Source organism: Apodemus sylvaticus, chromosome 8, assembly GCF_947179515.1.
Source record: "Apodemus sylvaticus chromosome 8, mApoSyl1.1, whole genome shotgun sequence".
NCBI classification, from domain to species: Eukaryota; Metazoa; Chordata; class Mammalia; order Rodentia; family Muridae; genus Apodemus; species Apodemus sylvaticus.
Genome location: NC_067479.1, coordinates 2129423 through 2151475, shown reverse-complemented (window position 1 = coordinate 2151475; position 22053 = coordinate 2129423). Strand labels below are relative to the sequence as shown.

At 40.1% G+C, this 22053-nt stretch overlaps 1 protein-coding gene across 2 annotated transcripts in view; it reads left to right on the top strand.

The window, feature by feature from the left end:
* Pcca (propionyl-CoA carboxylase subunit alpha) overlaps positions 1-22053 on the top strand; it is a 774935-nt gene that overhangs the window by 568817 nt on the left and 184065 nt on the right. For both annotated transcript variants that reach the window (XM_052190575.1, XM_052190574.1), the window contains 2 exons: positions 8215-8325; positions 13914-14016. In XM_052190575.1, coding sequence (XP_052046535.1) covers positions 8215-8325; positions 13914-14016 — 214 coding nt within the window. The remainder of the gene's footprint in view (positions 1-8214; positions 8326-13913; positions 14017-22053) is intronic.

Here is a 22053-nt window from a genome sequence, read left to right as displayed (position 1 = left end):
TGGGAGATGGGAAACAAGTGAATGGAGTGACTCTGGATGTAACCGGTTTTGTATATTAGACTAATCAGTGTTTGGGGTTTGACACTTAAAGTGGACTCCTAACAACGAATGGGACATATTTCAGATGAGTGACATAATCTAATCGTGCTGAAGGATGAGGGTGGAGAGAATGAACCCAAATAACTTAACTGTATATTAACTGTAATATTCCCCAGGCTAAAGAGAAAATATGTCTAAATAAATATTAAACTCTAGTTAGTAGGTTTATTTTTCATAGTTGATGAGTTAGCAGGTCTGAAACCAATTTATGTACATTCTGGAACTAAGGAAATAAATACATGTATCATGGATAATAAGAACCAAGTTTTCCTCTGTCAGAAAGGCAGTAACAGATGTGGGAATGAATGCCTGGGGGTAGAATGAACCCTGTGTGTGGTATGAGGTTGAATCAGGAGGTATCCATGAGAACTCTTGGGCTTTAACAGAGACTATGAACAATGTAAAGGAGTGTATGTGTGTGCACATGTCTGGGTGTGTGTGCATGTGTGTGTCCATGTATACACATATATGCTTTTTCTCTAGCTGAGGATTCTGAATGTTGGCACTATTGACATTTGGAGGCTAGAAATTGTATGATGATAGTCCTGAGATGTGTGTGCTTGTCCACATGTTTGTCTTCTGTCCACTCAGTTTACTAAATGTGTCCAGGCTTGGTCTCAGGAGGTGCATAAGATGAGCCTGAACAGCCCATGTAAGAAGGGGAAGCTGTGCTGAAAAGTGACCTCAGGTCAGGCTTAAGTCACATCTGCCATCCTAGCACTCACCTGCCCACTTACTTGGTAGGCTGAGGCATGAGGAATGGTGTGACAGTTCTGGCTACAGAGTGATTCCCTGTGCAAACCTTAAAACAAACAATGGAAAAGCTCAAGAACAAATCTGTTAGGAAGACATAGGATCTGCTTGAAGAGGCTCCCACTGGTCAAACTGGGAGACTGGGAGGCTGCAGCTCAGTAAATTACTCATAAATGAAAGAGATGGCATGGCTCCTCTACATAGATTTTAATCCATGTAGAAAAAGTGCTATGCTGAGAATATAGACTATAAAAAAGTCAGAAGATGCTAAAGTTAATGGGGAAATTGGAGGAATAGCATAGCTTGTTGGTGCTCCTTTATAAATATACTTCATAAGTACCATGGGAACTGCTTCATGCTAGCAATGTTAACAAGCAGCCAGGGATTGCCACTGTTGATGTGGTAACCCATGTCTGTGCCTATCGTGATAATACCCACCCCCTCTCTGCACACACACACACACACACACACACACACACACACACACACACACACACACACACACACACACGAAAATAGGTAAATTGAATATAATCATGAGAGAAAATCAGACATACCAACTTGAAAGATAATCTACAAAATAAATAGCTTGTGATCTGTAGAGGTGTCAAGGTCAATAAGCACAAGGAGAAGCCAGCAGCTTCTAGATGAAAGAGGGCCTGAGACCACTCAGTGTACCAGGATTCTGTACTCGATCCTGGACTGGAACAACAAAAGCTTTCCTTTGTAGTAAAAGCCATCAGTGGGGCAACTGGAGAAATTTGAATCAAGTTTGTAGATTAAATAGACACATGTGATCGAAGAGGAGACTTAACTTCCTCTTAGAAACGTACAGGAAGATATTTAGAGGCTATTCTGTCTTCAACTTACATTCAAGTGTTTACATTAAAAATGACTTGTGTGGTCTGTGGTCTATACATACAGAGAATCAAGCCCAGACGTGTGCTGAGCTGCCCCTAGATACAGAGCCTTGGGGTCTAGGGTGAACAGTAATTATCTATATTAGTTTTGCCAACTTCCTAAGATTCTGAAATTATTACAGAATAGTGTTATTTTTTTCTTTTAAAAATATCTCCTGTCCCACAATTATCTTTGATGTTTATTTTTTTAACCTGGTGAATTTTAACAGACAGATGAGTTTAAAGCTTTCATAAAGGGCAAGAAAGGAAAAGAAATTTACTATATTGTTAAGTGATTGCTTCCTTGGTCGAATGTGGACACCCCCTTCCCCAACTCCGCAATTGCTTGTAAGCTTTTGTAAAAGAAAAAATCTAGAGAAATTAGTGTTTCTAAGCTCTAAAAGCTTTAAAGAAACTTTAGAGCACAGTATACCTACATTAAACTTAATTTCCAAGTCCCCATGAAAGAAGCCATGGCCCCAGCCTCTGTTTGATCCTGGTGGAGTGCACAGCTAGTGTCTGGCCTGCTGTTTTGGAACCAGCAGGCAGTCAGAAGGCTGCTCCAGGGGCCTCCCTCTGTGTCCTGGTCATGATTTCCCATGCAGATGGGACCTAGTGAACTCTGGCACAGGTCACCCCAATTCCCAATCTAAAACTCTGAGTCATAATTTTTGTAAGTATGTGATTAATAATATAACTGAGGCTGTAAACTCTCAAAGAATACTGTCTGCTTACTGTCTACACAGGCACTTTACTCCAATGTCATTGTCTTGTCAGGGACACGGGAAGTGTGCAACCTCAGTGCACAGTGGCACCTCTCATCGGCACCGTTTCTTCCAGCTGATGTTTTAGCTTTATGTGTATGGAACAGTTTTCTGATTATTATTGATTTGGCTTTAGAACTAGTTCCTGGGCATTAGTTCTTGGAACAGCTAGTTGTGCTTAATATCCATACATGGAAAAAAAGGGGTTATTTTACTGTGTACTGTACAGAAGGAAAACAGATAATAGTTTGATTTTACATAGAGTAGTATGTGGTTTGATATTCAGAGAACTTTAACAACAAAGTTCTTAAGCTCATATTTGAGTTTCAATTTTATTCTTGAAATTTAGTGAAATCTAAGTTTTTTCATGTTGTATTTACTATGTAATTTAAAAAGATTAAAATAAATTCTTCAGTGGAATGGAAACAGCCTAAATGCCCATTAATATATGAATGTGTGCTTAAAGTGTAATATGTATAGATATAATAAAATTTTAATATGCCGTAAAGACAGATGAAATTATGAAAAATTTAGGGAAATGGATAGAGTTGGAAGGAGTTATATTAAGGAGGTGACCCAGACTCAGATAAACACCAAGCCCATCTTCATGACCACCTTAATTTGTAGTACGTCTGAGTGTTTATAAACATGTGTAAAAGTGGATGAAGCCAGAAGGGAGACAGAGAGAATGTAGAGAGACGTTCTGAGGTGATGGGACAGGGTATAAAGGACCTACAGACAGGAAAGCAGAAAGGAGACTGGGGACAGAGGGGAAGGAGGAGATGGCAGGTCAGGCAGCTGTAAAGTGCACTGTAAGGCTGTTAGAGCACCTAAGACCTTGTATGCTAACTTAAAATTTGTTTTTCTTTTCAATTAAATATTTTCTTTATTTACATTTCAAGTGCTATCCCCTTTCCTTGTTTTCCCTCTGAACTACCCCCATCCCATTCCCACTCAACCTGCTCAATAACCCACCCACTCCTGCTTGCTTCTCTGTCCTGGCATTCCCCTACGCGGGGACAACTAGCCCTCACAGGATGAGGGGCCTCTCCCCTCACTGATGTCCAACAAGGCCATCCTCTGCTATGTTTGTGGCTGGAGCCATGGGTCCCTCCATATGTACTCTTTGGTTGGTGGTTTAGTTCCTGGGAGCTTTGGGGGTACTGGTTGGTTCATATTGTTGTTCTGCCTATGGGGCTGCAAACCCTTTCAGCTCTTTGGGTCCTTTCTCTAGGTCCTCCATTGGGGACCCTGTGCTCAGTTCAATGGTTGGCTGAAGCATCCCCCTCTATATTTGTCAGGCACTGGCAAAGCTTCTTAGGAGACAGCTATATCAGGGTCCTGTCAGCAAGCACTTGTTGGCATCCACAATAGTGTCTGGGTTTGGTAACTATATATGGGATGGATCCCCAGGATGGCCTTTCCTTCAGTCTCTGCTCCATACTTTGTCTCTGTATCTCTTCCCATTGGTATTTTGTTCCCCCTTCTAAGAAGGACCAGAGTATCCATATTTTGGTCTTCCTTTTTCTTGAGCTTCATTTGGTCTGTGAATTGTATCTTGGGTATTCTGAGATTCTGGGCTAATATCCACTTATCAGTGAGTACATACCATGTGTGCTCTTTTGTGATTGGGTTATCTCACTCAGTATGATATTTTCTAGTTCCATCCTTTGCCTAAGAATTTCCTGAATTCATTGTTTTTAATAGCTGAGTAGGACTCCATTGTGTACCACATTTTCTGCATCCATTTCTCTGTTGAGGGACATCTGGGTTCTTTCCAGATTCTGGTTATATTATACACTTGATCTTAGCCAAAAGGCTGAGAAGCGATAATTCTAGCTATTATAAATAAGGCTGCTATGAACATAGTGGAGCATATGTCCTTATTACATGTTGGAGGATCTTCTAGGTGTACGCTCAGGAGTGGAATAGCAGGAAAATGCTATAACAAAAAATGTAGACGCCCATTTGTGTGCTTGGCTCTGTTGTTTGATATCCTGGATGTAAGACATACTTGTTCACAGTCTTTTCAGGTTACTTTTCCTAAAGCCCACCACCCCCTTTCAACTGTAAATATGGGATGAAATGCTAATGTGTCATTCATTCATTCATTCATTCATTCTATTTCTTACTGTTACGTACTGTTAATTTCTGTATTTTAGATATTAGTATCACAATATTTTGTCCAAATTATCCTAAACTGCATCTTTAAACCATGATACATTTGCTGAAGGCAGATCTGTGCTAACTGTTCAGGTATTAGCCTTATAGAGGGCTGAGAAACCTGGATTAGACTATAAAAGGAAACACAATTAAGTTATATGTAACATATCACATATGTTGGCAAACATTTTATTTATTAGCTAGAACAATAATTGTAGAAGTTAGACTGCCTCACTTAAGTTATCTACTATTTCAGTGGCATCTTGGGGAGAGTGTCTTGTGAAAGGACAAACTGAGTTGTTAATTTTCATTTAAGAACAATTACTTTTCTCTTTTTGAATTAAATCACTACTACACTTCATATTATGAATTTGTTTCCTCCTGGGGGTTGTTATTTCTTGTGCATGTATTATAATACTGGTGTCAGTGTGCAGTGCTGATCAATACTGTAGTCCCTGTGGCAGTGTGCAGTGCTGATCTGTACTGTAGTACCTGTAGCAGTGTGCAGTACTGACCTATACTCTAGTCTCTGTGGCAGTGTGCAGTGTTGATCTATACTGTAGTCCCTGTGGCAGTGTGCAGGTTTGATCTGTACCGTGGTCCCTGTAGCAGTGTGCAGTGCTGACCTGTACTCTAGTCCCTGTGGCAGTGTGCAGTGTTGATCTATACTGTAGTCCCTGTAGCAGTGTGTAGTGGTTACTTGTACTGTAACCTCTGTGGCAGTGTGCAGTGTTGATCTGTAGTGTAGTCCCTGTGGCAGTGTGCAGTGATGATCTGTACTGTTATCCATGGGACAGTGTGCGGTGCTGATCTGTACTGTAGTCCCTGTGGCAGTGTGCAGTGCTGATCTGTACTGTTATCCCTGAGGCAGTGTGCAGTGTTGATCTGTAGTGTAGTCCCTGTGGCAGTGTGTGGTGCTGATCTGTAGTGTGGTCCCTGTGGCAGTGTGTAGTGCTGATTTCATCCTGCCTGTGTCTGCTGTTCCTGCTGTTCTTGATTCCTTCTCTTGATGGCCCTAGAAGGGCTTGAAGGTATTACATACCTTCTACTGTGTATGTAATAGACTGAGTATCATTCAGACAGTATCAGCCTGTTCTCATAGGCATCTATCTGCCTTGCTCAAAGTGAAGTGCGTATTCATTCTTCTAAGTTCTCCATATCAGTTGAAGAACCTTCTGTTATACTGTAGAACCCAAGATGAGGATATTCTTGACTCAAGTCCTGTCCTTGTCATCAACTCAGCCACTCATCCTGTGGCTAAATCCTTGACTTCTCTCAAGCTCCACTTCTTTTTCTCTATGGACACTGTCAGCTAGTTGCTGTGTACCACAGCCTGGGCAGTTTACATTGTACAGTTGTGAATGATGTGTTTTGCCACCTTCATCCTACCCTGTGCAGTCTCCTGCCTCAGAATGCATAAACCTACTTCTCTTTGCCTTGCTTCTTATCACCATTCTCATTGTTCTGGAGGGACAGTGAATTTTTCCTGTGCCCTGTTGTGCCTTGAATGCAACATTAGACTTTGAGCTGTATTGGCTGCAATCACTCGCCATCTTTGACCTGCATTTCCTCTTGACGGTCCTATCCACACAAATGCACACTAGCAACCATTTGCTTTATATACAATGAAATTCTCTGATTAAAAAATGTATTTATTTTATTTTATGTGTATGAGTGGTATGTATGTATGTATGTATGTATGTATGTATGTATATGTGTGCACCATGAATGTGCCTGGTGCCTATGGAGTTCAGAAGAGGTCCCCTGGAACTGGAGCTTTGAGTGGTTGTGAGCTCCCATGTAGGTACTGGGAACTGAACCCGGGTCTTCTACAAGAACAACAACAGCTGCTGTTAACTAAGAGATATCTCTGCAGCCTTGTCATAATTCTCAAAACAGGTAAAATTCCTTCTCCTTTTCAGACCTTAGGTTCCCATTCCCATATTTTGCTCCACATTTCTTTTCTGAACTTTGCTGGGCTCATTTGCTGTGCACAGATGTCTCTCTGGCACATGAGATCCTTTCTTCAAGTGCTTTGATTTTGTCTCCATATAATACACGATCTCGTTGTTGAACCCTTTCATGTCACCACCCTTTTCAAGAAGCTTTTAAAAATTCTTGCCCCTTTGGTTTGTCTAAGTATCTTACCAAATGTTATGTCTTTTTAAATGAATGTCACCTTGTTACTAGTGATTCCTTAGGCCATCAGAGGTGTTGTAGACCTTCTGTTACCCTAATAATGAAAGTGTTTTTTTTTTTTTTTTTTTTTTGCTGTTGTTATTTTGCTTTTAATTAAAAGTCTTTGTATGTGTCTAATATAACCAGGCATACTTCAGGCATACAGATGTTTCTAGGTATTTTAAGCCCTTAGAAGCAGTAATTTTTGGCTATGAGATAAATTGTTGCCTTGGGGGTACATTTCTCACAGACATGCAATACGAAGGTGATGTATTATATCATCCTCTAAATAGAGTAACTCCATCTATGGAATTTATTATGATTAGAATTCTGGATCTTGATATAAATGTTTAAGGTAGGTTGGGATAGTTTGAGAATTGGATTTTATCCAGTTTAGATATATAGTGATTTTTGAGTTGGGAACGGAGATATTCACATTTACATAGGTTGTTAATAAGGTCTAGAATAAAGAGATGCATAGAGAAAAATGCTTGAAAGGATATAGTAAATTCTTGATATTGATTAGCTAAGGGATAGATAGTCATTTTGGAAAGATAAACCCATATGTAAATCTCAAGTTCTTGATAACATACCGTAACCAAGGTGTCTAGATACTATAGTATGGATGCTATAGAAGTGTACAAATGTACTTGGTTTTGCTGTATTTAATTTGTTGGTCCTTGCAGACAGTGAGTCATTTAAGCAGATAAACATGCACACAAAGGTAGACAGACAAGCAGACTAGGGGTTGGTTTGCTTCATTTACATTGTTAAAGAGGAAGTTCCTGCCACATCCAGAAGCCCCTAAGAGGAGGAAATGAAAGAAAGATGTTGAGCACATCACTTCAACTTGAATTCTCTGTTTAGGAATGTCATCATGGCTAGCTGCAAGTAGGGTGGGGAACGGATCTGTTTGAGTGGGTGGTTTCTTTTTGTTTTTTGTTTTTAAATTATTTTATCAGGTAAGAGAGACCAGTAATTTGGTTTTTCTTAGAGGGAGAGGGGGAGAGGAGAGAGGAGACAGGAGTGGAGGGGAAGGGGGAGAAGGAAGGAAGGAGGCAGGGAAAGAGAGAGAAAGAGAGAATGAATGTAAGTCACAGGTCAATGTTGGTATCTTTCTTAGTGGCTCTACACCTTATTTTGAGACAGTGTCTCACTAACCTGCAGCTGACTTTTTCACTAGACAGCCTGGCAGGCAAGCTCCAGGGATCCTCCTGTCTCTGCCTGCCCCACACTGGCACCACAGGTGTACGCAGTCATACTCAGCATTTGTCATATGGGAGTTAAACAGAGGTCCTTATGCTTGTATGACAAGCGCTTTATCAATTCTCCAATTCAGTCTGAAATTCTGTTTGTAGGTGTTACACACAACATCCCATTGCTTCGGGAGGTGATAATCAACACACGTTTTGTGAAAGGGAACATCAGCACCAAGTTTCTCTCTGATGTGTATCCTGATGGCTTCAAAGGTATGTATATGTATGTGCTGAGCTAGTTAGTTCTCAGAAGTCTGTTGAGTTACATCTCGTTAATTTTATTCTTATTTGTCACACACAACTTTTCTGAGTGAAGGTCTTTTGGCTTCTTTTCCACTTGTATTACATTTTTAAATTATTCTTGACCTTTAACATTCATGTTTTTGAGTATGCATGGTGGATTCATGAATGTAACCATCTTCAGCTTTTTTCTTAAAAGTGGAACAACAACAAAAATTTTTTGTGTGTAGTGTATGCTCATATGTAGAGTCTAGGAGCGTTCCAGCCGTGGAGCTCAGAGAACAGTCTCCCAGGTAACAGCTTTAAATGAAAAAAAAAAAGTAGTTTGGATGAAGAAAATATCCTCATGTTAAATTTAACACTGACAAGTTGTCAGAGATTGTTTCCAAGTTTCAGAAGAATTCTGTTTTTTTTTTTTTTCAAGTTGGAGATAGAGTACTGAAGACCTGGTCAGCATCAGTGGAAACCCGTGATTTAACTGGGATTCTAGGAACATCTAGATATAAATCCCTAGTGAGTTGGAATACAAAGGCTGATTCATAGATTTCAAGTATTTTAGGGGTTTGGGGTATAGATTAGCAGCCCTTGGTGAGGATGTGTGCAGTCCTGGATTTTGATCCCTGACACCATCAAATTAAATATAAAACAAAACAAATTACATGTTGTAGTACAGAAAGTAACTTGAAATATCAGCTCAGCATCCTGGAGTTGACTGTTGAACACATTTACAAAGTGGTTTTAGTTCAGACTACACAATAAGGCTTTGTAAATTAAATTGAAAATAGACAATTTGAATGTTCTCCAAATTTTATCATTAGTATTGAGAAATTGAGAATTTCTTTTATTTGTACTCCTAAAATGAATAGTAATAGTAATTCATGAGATTATTTTTCTTAAACTTTTGAATTTTCAAAAATACAGGATAAACTACATCTTGGCCATGATTAAGTTTTATAATGCAGTATTTACTTATTAACATTTGCTAACCTGAGGCCAGAACCACTTAGACCATTGCTTGCTACCATCTCCCTAGTAACAATTCATGGGAAACACTATATAAACACTTTTTAGTCAATGAAAAGAATCTTATCCATGGTCAATAAAAGGAATGCTTTGGAAATTTTCAGTCACCTATGCACATATCTAGATAAACAAGTCACTCTATTTTATTCTAATATTCTCCTTACTGAAGTTCTGAAGCTATGAGGGTACATTGTGAAGTAGATTCAGAACTTCCATATAGTTCCATGTCTGCTCAGATAAATTCATTTGTGTTGGTAACATGATAGGAAATGGTGGGCAGAAGGAAAAAGTAGTCCCTTTAGTCAGCTCTCAGAACAAATTTTAAGTATGTATCTGAGCATTTGTATTCACATGCAGTTACATGAGCATGAATGCACATATGGGTAAATAACCCGTAGGAGGGCAAAATAGGCATTTAAAATCTTTCCTTTGAGTCCATGACTATACTTAGTATACATTTAAAATTATGTAAAGTATTGTAAATTCCTTAGGAACCACAATTTACTTTAGCTGAGAAACTGACCTTAGAACAGAGCACACTTTTCCACTGGACATTTAACTATATTTTCTTTGTAGTAGGGAATTGCCAGCATAGACTCTTGTGCTTGAAGCAGCAGAAATCCTGCCTTGTTGACTGTCATAATTTGCCAGAAGAGTCTTTTACAATGACTTAATCTCAGCTCTCATTTTCATTAAGCTCAGAGAAGCTACACTAAAACAACTAAGTCAGGAACTGACTCTAGGTTTTTTTGCATTTTTTCCTTTTCTATCCAACTTTATGTTCTTAATCTTTCTAGAAGCAAAACCCAAAATGATTGAAAACAAAATAAGACAAAAACAATGAACCACCACTACCACCACCACTACCACAACAACAAAATGCAGACAAAAATCATGGACTCTAGTTTGTGTTAGTTAACAACTCTTGAGCCTAAGACTTGTTCTGGAGTGTAGTTGATATACCCAGTGTCACTCCATTGAAGAAAACTAATATTTTTTTCTCTTCAGCACCTATCAGTTGCAAACAACATCTTGGTTAGGGGGTATGACTCTGTTCCTACTTTACCTTCTCCTTGCTTGGATCTTGTCTGGCTTGAATTTTGTAGGTCCTGTGCATGCTGTCATGGTCTGTGAACTCATATGCACTTTAGTTATTTATTTTTTTTCATTCAATGTTTGAGACAGAGTGCAGGACTTTGTACATGGTAGGCCGGAACAGCAACCTTCATCTCAAACCCTGATGATAGGGTTTTCAGTTACAGAGTGAGGATTTCTTGGGTTAGGCTGGGATTCCAGTTCATAGGCCACAGACTTTTCAATGGTGTCTCCTCAGATGGTCTGTAAGATGGCCTGGAAACACGCCTTATTGGCCATTCCCAATCCCTCCCTCCCATTTTATTCCCTGAGGTTATTTTTATGCCAGTTTCTCCTTCTCTGAGTGGCTACTATCTCCTGTCCTTCACCTTCCCCAGAGGGTGGAACCTAAGCAAATCTCAGCTACGCTAAGACATCATCTTTGATTATTTGAAATATGTGCCTGAGAGACAGCAGGAAGTAGCAAGAGAAGCCCGTCCAGGATCTTCTTAATATGTCTGGGTCCAGGTCACTTTATGCCATTGGGGTGACCCATTTGTTTCCCAACTGGCCTGATCTCAGCACTGTTCATAGACAAGTGCTGGTCTCTGACTGCATTATAATTTTCTTTTACATTTGTTTTTTTTTCCCCAAATCTGTTTGTAACTGAGGGCACTTTACAAAAGGTCCTTAGATTAGACTTTTAAATGACTGAATCTAAAATTTAAAAATAGGAGACACAAGAAATTGTTCTTGTTGACTTTTTATGTTCAAATGCTGAAAAGCAAATTTTCTTTGATTTGAAATTAAAGGAAAAAAATGAACAAACTATTTTAAGAACTGTAATTTCAGTTGACCAGTATGAGCATCTTGGATCTCTTTCTCTGGTACCTTGTTATACTTTAACTTCAATCCTCTTCAAAAGCTATATAAGGATTATCTGTTTTCCTTTGAGAAGCTGCTGATTTTTTTGTAAGCATTTGGTTGAACATAGAGTATGCATTTGTGTTATCATAGTTTTTGTAAGTATTTGATTGAACATAGGAGAATGTGTCTGCATTATCATATTCTCTGCTCTGTGTGTGGCTGAGGATAGACCCACTGTTACTGGAAGTCCCCATGAAGTCCATTAGTCCTCTTGTGCTCCAAAGAGCTTGTGTATCTACTGATCTTAGTATGTTACTGACAAATTGGAGCATACTTGCTGGTTCATTTGTAAACAATGATAATAAATCTATTAGGTGTTGCCATCGGAGCAATGATGTCATCACATAGTCTGCATGCTGGGGTCTGAAACCATAAGTAGACTCCAGAAAGAAATACAGAAATACTTCACTTTGAACATAATGCTCAATAAAAAGCAGATAGAAAAGTTTCTCTAGTTTTACTGGCCTGTGCAGGGCTTCTAGGGCCCCAAGTCATCCCTGAGACACACTTGGAGAACTCTTCTTCTAGGTGTTTTGGGAAATAGGTCTCTTATTTTTGTGAGAATGCTTAGAAAAGATCATGAGGGTCTTTTCATCTCTGTTCCGTGTCAGAAGAAGGTCGGTGACATGCCATGGCCTACAGGGTTGTGGTTTATGAAACCAACGAGGTGTCTTTCCAGGAATCAGACATGAACTCCCACTTTGTGTAATGGTTCATTCAGTGTCTGTATTTGTCCCAGTAGGAGTTGGGACAAATGGATTGCTTGAGTTTTCCACACCGTTCCATTTCATGAATTACTTTTCTGTAGAAGAATATGCTACAGATCTTGAAAAATAATTATATTTACATTCTGAGTATTTTAAGTTTATTTTAAAAAATGATGCTCAAGTCACTTTATTTCTTTCAAATAAATTTGTATGCCTACTGAATTCTTTAGCTCAGAACTCCAACTGTACCTACTGTACCATGTGATTGCTGTCACATGACTAGTGGCAGCCTGTGTGGTTGCTTCAGTGCTCTCAAGAGATGGGCTAACTACTGACTGCATTATCTGACCTTCTCTGACACCCATTTATTTTTATACAATTCTGCCAGTGGAGTCAGTTACCTGCTGCAAGTCAGTTAGTTGGGCATGTGAGGCTGGTCAGAATCTAGACCACTGCCCCTGGAGCTAAGTGAATTTTGATATGGAGAGAAATTGTGAAAGAGAGAAATTTGCTAATTGAATGATTGGTCTGCCTCCTGACACATACATAGAGGCAGGAAAAGCATGCCTTTATTTTCTTTGAGCCTTTCATGCTAGAAAAACATGATCTTGTCCATGTTCTTGAATGGACAAGAATCAATCTGCTTCTGCAGAACACTTCTGGCCTTTTGTCCTCATTTTCCTTAGAAGTAAGCTTATGGATGAGGAGTGGTGACAGGAAACAGGTGTGAGAAGCTGATGTGCTTCCTGGAGATCTTCCTCTGGCTTTCCCATTTATGGCTGTTTTGTTTTCTTCACCTAATTAAATCTCTTTCCTGGGGTTGGAGAAATGGCTCAGCAGCTCTCCTTCCAGAGTAACCAAGTTCAGTTCTTAAAACCAATGTCTATGGCTTAGACCTTTCTATACCTCCAGCTTCAAAAGATCCAATACCTCTGGCTTCCATGGGCTCTTGCATTCATGTGCACACACCCATATGCAGGGACATTCCTTCACATAAATAAAATAAAAATAAAGAACTTTGAGCTATTGAACCTGGGTCCTAGGAAGCAGAATCTCAAGAGCCATGGATACTCTTAGCCACTGAACCAGATCAAAAGCCCTGGTTTTATTATTTTAATAGTTTATAAACTAAGCAGTTGTTTTATTCCTCTAAAAGATTCAATAAACATTAACACTTCACTGTACTTCAGAGTTTAAACAGACAGGGCTGGTGGTAAGGTACAGAGGAGGGACCAACCATATATCAACCAGCCTTTCTGCCAGCTGCTACAGAGAGATTTTGGCCACCTTCAATATGTTTGTCCTTAACACTTTATTGCTCACATTGCAGAGTAGCCAGACTGTGCATTTTGGAAATGGCTTTTCATAATTTTTAGAATAAAAGGTACTGATACTCAGTCACAGCTTTAGGAAAGCTGGTAATTTCTTGATCTTCAGTATACCTGAGTAAAGTTTGAAATAGGTGTTTAGACAAGAAGCTTCTACTGAAATTTAATTCATGTTTTTGGGTAAAAATAACAAGTGTTAAGTACTAATTGGAAATTAGCTTCTAAGAATGTCAATATTCTGGTATTCTGGATAGAAAATGAATAAACTTAGAAAACAAAACAATATAAATCTTTTTTCCTATGTTAGGCAGTGAGCTTCCAGTGAGCACAGCTTGGGAGTTTTTCTTACTGAGCTTTCTTATACCCCATTATCACCTGCTTCTTGTACAGTCCCGAGTCTATTATAGTGCCTGGTAAAGTTCTTCTCTTATTGGCTGATAACTGTAAGAGGGAGGTGCAGATGTTGATGTCACAGATATGACTGTTGATTCATTTCCTACAGGGCACATGTTAACACCGAGTGAGAGAGACCAGTTATTGGCCATCGCATCATCCATGTTTGTGGCATCCCAGCTACGAGCACAGCGCTTTCAAGAACATTCAAGGTATGGAGTGAAGGGGCAGAAAATGCTCAGGATTGTCTTGTCTGCATAGACAAGGGCCAGTAAAGGCATTGCTGATCTTGGTCCCTGATCTTCTCTGGGCTTCCTGGGAAGTACAGTAAACTCACTGTTTAATGTGGTGCTGTGGGTGCATTAGTCTAACTTTTTTTAAAAAAAAAAAAAACTTGGAAAAGAGTATCTTAATTGTCTAATTTAGACATCAGTAGAGGTAAGAACCCACTCTTATATTTATTGGGAATTCTGCTCAACTTAGCTTGCATTGGTTATTTTTGTTTTATTAATTTGCTAGTCTTGAAAAGTATTCACTATAAAGTATTAGGAACCAATCTGGATGGTTAAAATATATGCCAGAAACTGGAAGCTGCAGGATGGAATTAATACCAGGTTGAGATAGTTGTCTGTAACCGTGAGGATAACTTTAATTTTCTGGTGACCCAGGTGAAAGGGGAAACACCTTCTACTAGAGTAAGAACGACAGTCCATGGGCAGTGCTGTTTGTTAGCAGTGACGTCATTGGCCATAAAACTGTGCTTGCTGAGTAACCCTTACAAGGGAAGCTACAGTGTCACTGAAACTGCATTACTTTAATTTCCTTTCTTTTTGCTTTTCCATAAAAGGGATGAGAGAGTGGTGTGGTGGTGGAAGGCCACCAAATAGTTCTGTGCAACACAGATCAGAGTCCCACTGTCTCTGACGAGGTAGACAAATAACAAAGCTCTGTGTACTTGCATCTTAGTACTTCATATGGTTCATCATTCATGCTGCTTCTTTGGAGGAAGTACTAGGAGCTTATTGTACCATCTTTTTAGGAATAATGATTCAGTAGATATCTGGAGAGAGGGGAGAGGTAATGGTTCAATAAATTACAGATGATTGACCAGAGAGTAAGAAAGTAGTCACAGAGCTGCAAATCTGATGGCTGTTCTCCTTGATTGCCTTGCAGTTCAGTATGGAAGCCCAGAGCCACATGTGCTCTTAAGATTAAACTTAAAACCCAGTTTCTTCATCACCCTGGCCATATTTCAAGTGCTCAGTATCCACATGTGGTACAAGACTATGTGCTTTAGGAACACAGTGAGCCCTTTCATCATGGCTGCCCTGCCCCCTGGCTTCTGTGGGACAGTGCTGCTGCAGCATGGGGTATGCACAGGGTAAGCTTAACCTCATGAGGCTTGTGGTTACTTTTGGATGAGTATGATATTTCTGCTCTCTTTTTTTTAAAACCATTTTGATTGTTATTAATTCAGAATCCCTAAGTGTAGCTGAAGAGGAAGTGATGTGACTTTTAGTATCTGCGTTGGCTTTTCTAAAAGAAATATGTATGCTCATTCATTCTGGGTAAGACTCTGAAGAGCAGTTAAAGTATGAGAGGTGAAAACCAGGTGTAATCCCACACACCATTAACAGCCACTTTAAACATTGCGGTGCTTTCGCTTTGATTAGATCATTCCTAGTAACACATTTAACATGAAGCTTACTGTGCATTGCTTTCTATATGAGCTTTAAACCTGGACCACAGCTACATTTCTACCTCTTAATCTCATGTGATTAAAAAACCCACAATAATATGTTATGACTATTTACTAGCTATTCTTTGGAAACACTGCTACATTTAGGAGGTCTTTAAAAATCTGCAATTTATAAGGAGCCTCATCTAATCATTCCTCAGCTTCCAAGCCATAAGAAAGACTCTCCCCTAGCTTCCACCCTATCCATCTCTCAGCTTCCCCACTTGTTAATGTTTTGAGGGAAATTTACACATGCAAATAGACAAGTTTTACTTGTATACTTTGTCACTTACACCCCTGCATACAAGTGCACCAAGTATCTCTATCAGGAAGCTTTCGGTACTGCATTCAGTGTCTATCTTCCTTTGTGTTTGACTTCTGCAGGGTTTTATCCTAAATTGTAAGTCTGAGCGTTCCTGCCTTTATAACTTTGCATGTCTTATTGTTGAACTCCTTGTCTTTCTACAAGTGGGAAGAATTATATTAGTGAAAGACATAGGTCAGAGTTCGGTTATGCAGATAATTATGCATACGAATATCTCCCATGTAACAAGTAATTGTTCCTTTCTGGTGAGTTCATTTTCTGTGGAACTTGCCACTCATTTAGTAGCCACAATGTTCTAAAATCAGCACCACTATTTACAGTGGAAACTCTAAAGTGAGACTATTGCATGTTTGCTGCCGTTTGCCTCCTCCATGCTGAGGTCACAGCCTGGCTCCCGAGGCTGTGTTTATGACTGGATTGGGAATGGAGTAGCACATCACCCTCCAGGTGTGGCTCTACCATGTTGTCATGGGTGTATTCATGTAATGTTTTCACTTCCAAACCAGTAGCTTGCAGCTCTTCCTCTGGCTTGCTTGTGTTGGCCGCTGATTGTATTTTCCCAGTTTCTCTGTGGTTTTTACTCTTTCATCATTTATGACTTGGAAAAAGATATTACTATGTACCACAGTATTTAGATAGTAAAGTGATAGGGGGCATTTCTGGAAAAAAAGAGAAAAGTTAATGGCAGAAATAATAGTATGCTTCTTGGGATACCTGTCAGTGTGCATAATTATATAACATAATTTCTTACATGCATTTACACTGATTTACTGTGTAGTTATGTACTTCTATCATTCTTAACACTCTGGGGTTTACACATGTTACTCAGAGTTGAGGCCTTGGGCTCTATCCCTAGTTCCAAAATAAAGTTCAAAATAAAAGCACTTTATGAGCAGAAGTGTATATTAAAAGCTCTGTTAAAGGAACATATTCTCTTATGTGAATTGAAAATGATTTTACTAGCATTGTGCTTTGGTCCAGTAGTTTGTGGAACTAATTGATACTTGCTAGAAGTAAAAATAATAATGATAATCCCTTAGTCCCTTTTGCTCGAAATGCCTGCTGCCCTCAGTTGGAACTACTGCTTGTGGAGCAGTCAGGGAAACTTCCCTTACCCTGGGCAGGCCCAGCTCTGCACCTCAGGCTTCGCAGGGCCTTGTAAGAAGGCCTGCCTGCCTCCACGGAACCACTCTACTCCCCTCTGTCTGCATTTCTCTGTAATTTGTCCTCTGTAAAATTATGTGGCTCAGAAGCTGTCATGTGTGCTTTCTGCCTAGCTGTGAAACTTATCATAGACGGAATGGTGGATCAGTGGCCAACTCTCCCTTCCCTGAGCAGAAGACATGCTTGTAGTTTTTAAAAGTGAGGAAGAGGCATGGTGCAGAGAAAGAGAGCACTGGTCTCTTTTGGGGTTGGTCCTCAGGGATGAGCAGAGCTAGAGGGGCAAGCACAGTGCTGTCTGTCCTCACATTCCATTGCTCTCAAGGTCTTGGAGAGTCAGTGCTGACTCTGGGCATAGGAATGTGTTTTTATTATAGATAAGAATTTACTGGGTTTACTCTGTTCATTTGCTTTTCTTCCCTTGCGCTTATGCTGGCTGGTGTTTCATCAGCATTACATAGACAAGAATCATTGGAAAGAGAGGATCTAGACTGATGTGGGTGGGCCCAGTCCCCAGCCCAGTGGACTAGATGGTATAAGAAAACAGGCTTAGCAAGCCATAGGGAGCAAACCTGGAAGTGGTACTCTTCCCTGTCCTCTGCTTCAATGCCTGCCTCCTAGTTCCTGCCTCAAGTTCCTGCTTTGACTTTCTTGATGATGGACAGACTATATAAGCTGGTTCTCAACCTTCCTAGTGCTACAATACTTTAATACAGCTCCTCATGTTGTGGTGACCCCAAACTACAAAATTATTTTCATTACTACTTACTTTATAACTGTAATTTTGCTACTGTTATGAATTGTTATATAAATATCTTTTCCGATGATCTTAGGTAACCCTAGTGAAAAGGTCATTTGCCTCTCAAAGGGGTAATGACCCATAGATTGAGAACCACTGGTAAAGGCGAAAGGTGAAATAGCCCCTTTCCTCCCCAAGCTCCATTTAGTCATGGTGTTTCATCACAGCAATAGAAAGCCCCCCCCTTTTTTTTATTCGATATAATTTATTTACATTTCAAATGATTTCCCCTTTTCTAGCCCCCCACTCCCCGAAAGTCCCGTAAGTCCCCTTCTCTTCCCCTGTCCTCCCACCCACCCCTTCCCACTTCCCCGTTCTGGTTTTGCTGAATACTGTTTCACTGAGTCTTTCCAGAACCAGGGGCCACTCCTCCTTTCTTCTTGTACCTCATTTGATGTGTGGATTATGTTTTGGGTATTCCAGTTTTCTAGGTTAATAACCACTTATTAGTGAGTGCATACCATGATTCACCTTTTGAGTCTGGGTTACCTCACTTAGTATGATGTTCTCTAGCTCCATCCATTTGCCTAAGAATTTCATGAATTCATTGTTTCTAATGGCTGAATAGTACTCCATTGTGTAGATATACCACATTTTTTACATCCACTCTTCTGTTGATGGATACCTGGGTTCTTTCCAGCATCTGGCAATTATAAATAGGGCTGCTATGAACATAGTAGAGCATGTATCCTTAGTACACGGTGGGGAATCCTCTGGGTATATGCCCAGGAGTGGTATAGCAGGATCTTCTGGAAGTGATGTGCCCAGTTTTCGGAGGAACCGCCAGACTGATTTCCAGAGTGGTTGTACCAATTTGCAACCCCACCAGCAGTGGAGGAGTGTTCCTCTTTCTCCACACCCTCTCCAACACCTGCTGTCTCCTGAATTTTTAATCTTAGCCATTCTGACTGGTGTAAGATGAAATCTTAGGGTTGTTTTGATTTGCATTTCCCTAATGATTAATGAAGTTGTGCATTTTTTAAGATGCTTCTCCGCCATCCGAATTTCTTCAGGTGAGAATTCCTTGTTTAACTCTGTACCCCATTTTTTAATAGGGTTGTTCGGTTTTCTGGAGTCTAACTTTTTGAGTTCTTTATATATATTGGATATTAACCCTCTATCTGATGTAGGATTTGTGAAGATCTTTTCCCAATTTGTTCGTTGCCGATTAAATTCATCTGGAACAACAAAAAACCCAGGATAGCTAAAACTATTCTCAGCAACAAAAGAAAATCTGGGGGAATCAGTATCCCTGACCTCAAGCAATACTACAGAGCAATAGTGTTAAAAACTGCATGCATGGTATTGGTACAGTGACAGGCAGGAGGATCAATGGAACAGGATTGAAGATCCAGAAATGAACCCACACACCTATGGCCACTTGATCCTCGACAAAGAGGCTGAAAACATCCAATGGAAAAAAGATAGCCTTTTCAACAAATGGTTTTCAACAAATGCTGGTTCAACTGGAGGTCAGCATGCAGAAGAATGCAAATTGATCCATCTTTGTCTCCTTGTACTAAGCTCAAATCCAAATGGATCAAGGACCTCCACATAAAGCCAGACACTCTGAAGCTAATAGAAAAGCAACTGGGGAAGACCCTTGAGGACATCGGTACAGGGAGAAAGTTTCTGAACAGAACACCAATAGCGTATGTTCTAAGAGCAAGAATCGACAAATGGGACCTCATAAAATTACAAAGTTTCTGTAAGGCAAAAGACACCATCAAGAGGACAAATCGGCAACCAACAAAGTGAGAAAGCCCCTTTTAACAGCTCACCAGAAGATGCACTCACAATCTCTTATAAGGAACAATTAGAACAATTAGCAATGTTTAACTCTTTAACTCATTTGGAATCTACTTAATAATTGTTGTTGATAAAGAGAGCTAGGAATTCAGGCATAGTAGCTTGCACTTTTAATCCCAGCACTTGGGAGGTTGGGGCAGAAGGATTGCTGAGTTTGAGCACACTGTAGGCTACATAGTGAGTAATGAGCTGGCTAGAACTACATAGTAAGCCGCTGTTTGGGGTGGGAGGGAGGAGGAGAGAAAAGAGGAAGAGAGACAAGAACTAATGGTTTTTATATTTTGTGTTAAATAAACAGTGACATTTATCACTGTAGTCATTTCCACGTATTTAGGTTTGTAGTATCAACTATAGCAACCATGTTTGTACCCTCCCTCCCTCTTTCCTACCCTTCCTCTATTCCTTCTTACCTCCCTCTCTTAAAGTGCTAGATAATTTTACGTCAGCTTAACACAAAGTAGAGTTATATGAAAGGAGGGAACCACTGTTGAGAAAATGCCTTCATGAGTTCCTGCAGGAGGCATTTTCTTAATTAGTGATTGATGGGGGAGGGCTCATGTCATTGTGGGTGGGGCGATCCCTGGGCCGGTGGTCCTGGGTTTTATAAGAAAGTAGGTTGGGTAAGCCATGGGTACAAGCCAGTAAAGAACATTCCTATGTTGATGATGGTGTCTGCATCAGCTTCTGCCTCTAGGTCCCTGCTCTGTTCTAGTTCTTTTCCCAACTTTCTTCAGTGATGAGTTGTGATGTGGAGGTGTCTGCCAAATAAACCCTTCTCTCCCCAACTTGCTTTTTGGCCATGGTGTTTCATTTTAGTAATAGAAACTAAGACATGAGCTTTCTTCTTCCCTTCCCCATCCTTCCTCCCTCTGAGTGGGTCAGGGAAGAGCTGTGATTCTTGAGTTAGGACTGAGGGTTGTATCCTGTGGGGAATCAAGAGCCATTGCAGGTTTTCAGACAGGTACCAACAAGATTTTTTGGCTTCAGGTTTAGAACTAGTTTATAGCCTGGTTAAAGGGGGTGGGGGTTGGGGGGAGGTGGGAGAGTGTCTGGCAGGGGGTGGGAGGAGGGGTAGGGAATCTTTGGGAAGGGGGCTTTCGGGACGGGGGAAATTGGGAAAGGTTTTACCATTGGCAATGTAAATGAAGAAGATACTCAATAAAAAAAAATCAGTTAAAAAAATTGAAAGCCGGGAGACCGTTAAGAGAGATAGCAGTCACCAACGTGTGGGCCTGGGAATGCTCCAGCACTCATCTCTTTTAGATGGGGAGGATACAACAACAGACTTTGAGAAAGATCAGTAGAAGAGAGTAGAGGGTGAGGCATGGCTAAGCCCACACACCAGAACAGACCTATAATCCATTAGGAGGTGGAGGCAGAAGACTCAGATTGGCCTTCCACATAGATACATAAAGTCCTGTGCTTTACTTTGAATTTATAGAAAAGGGAGCATTCTACTTAAAAGGACACCTTAAAAATATACCATTATATTGTCAATGTTTGCCATATCAATGTTCTTCAAAATAGTAGTTTTGAAAAGCCATGCATTAGCGCTATTAAAATGGTTGAATATCTTGTTCTAATGGAAAATAACAGAGAGGTAATTTGCATGCGGACACCTTACAGAACGTGAGGGTGTACCCCACATCTCTTCTGCACTGAAAAGGCACCCATCAAAGGCCTCTGATTTATGGCATTTCCTGTAGTTAGATTTTTCAGGATTGGAAATTATGAGTTGCTTTGGTTGTTTTGGTCCCTTTACCTAGTACTAAGCTGTGAACAGTTGTCATGGTGCAGCAGGTGGGACCAGGGCCTAGAGAGGTGCCAGGAGTTTGGTTCCAGCTTCATGGTAAGGTACAAGCAAGTGACACAAACTGCTTTGCCAAACTGCTTCGACCTTTTACTGTCTAAACAACAGCAGTGTTGGCTTCTTTCAGGTTCTCCAGCTTCTTCTGCTGAGCCTGTTTGAATTGAACAAGGTCACAGAGTTTACTTCATTCCCATAACTACTAGTTCAGATGTTAAAGTCTCAGCAGCAGAATTTTCTTATGAACTGTGGTAATATTGATGAAAACAGCTCAGCCTACCCTGTGGCTTGGTGTGTGACACGTTTAACCCTTTTAACCACAATCCTCTAAGGGGAAATTACATTCTCTTGAATTACCTCTGTGTGTTGTGTTGACATCTGTGTTGCACATTCTTTTCTCATCTGGCTTCCTGATAAAATGGAGAATCGATGTCCTAATGATTTCTACCTGATAGATACAATTATCTGAGGTTTTTCTTGCAATTGAAAGGCAGTGGCCTTTCCTGGTCTTGGATGTGATTTGTTCAGTTGTTCTTAAGTTTCCATCTGGAATGTGAGTTTCATGTTTTAAATAGGATTTTAGCCACTGAATGCTAATTGGGGAAAGGAA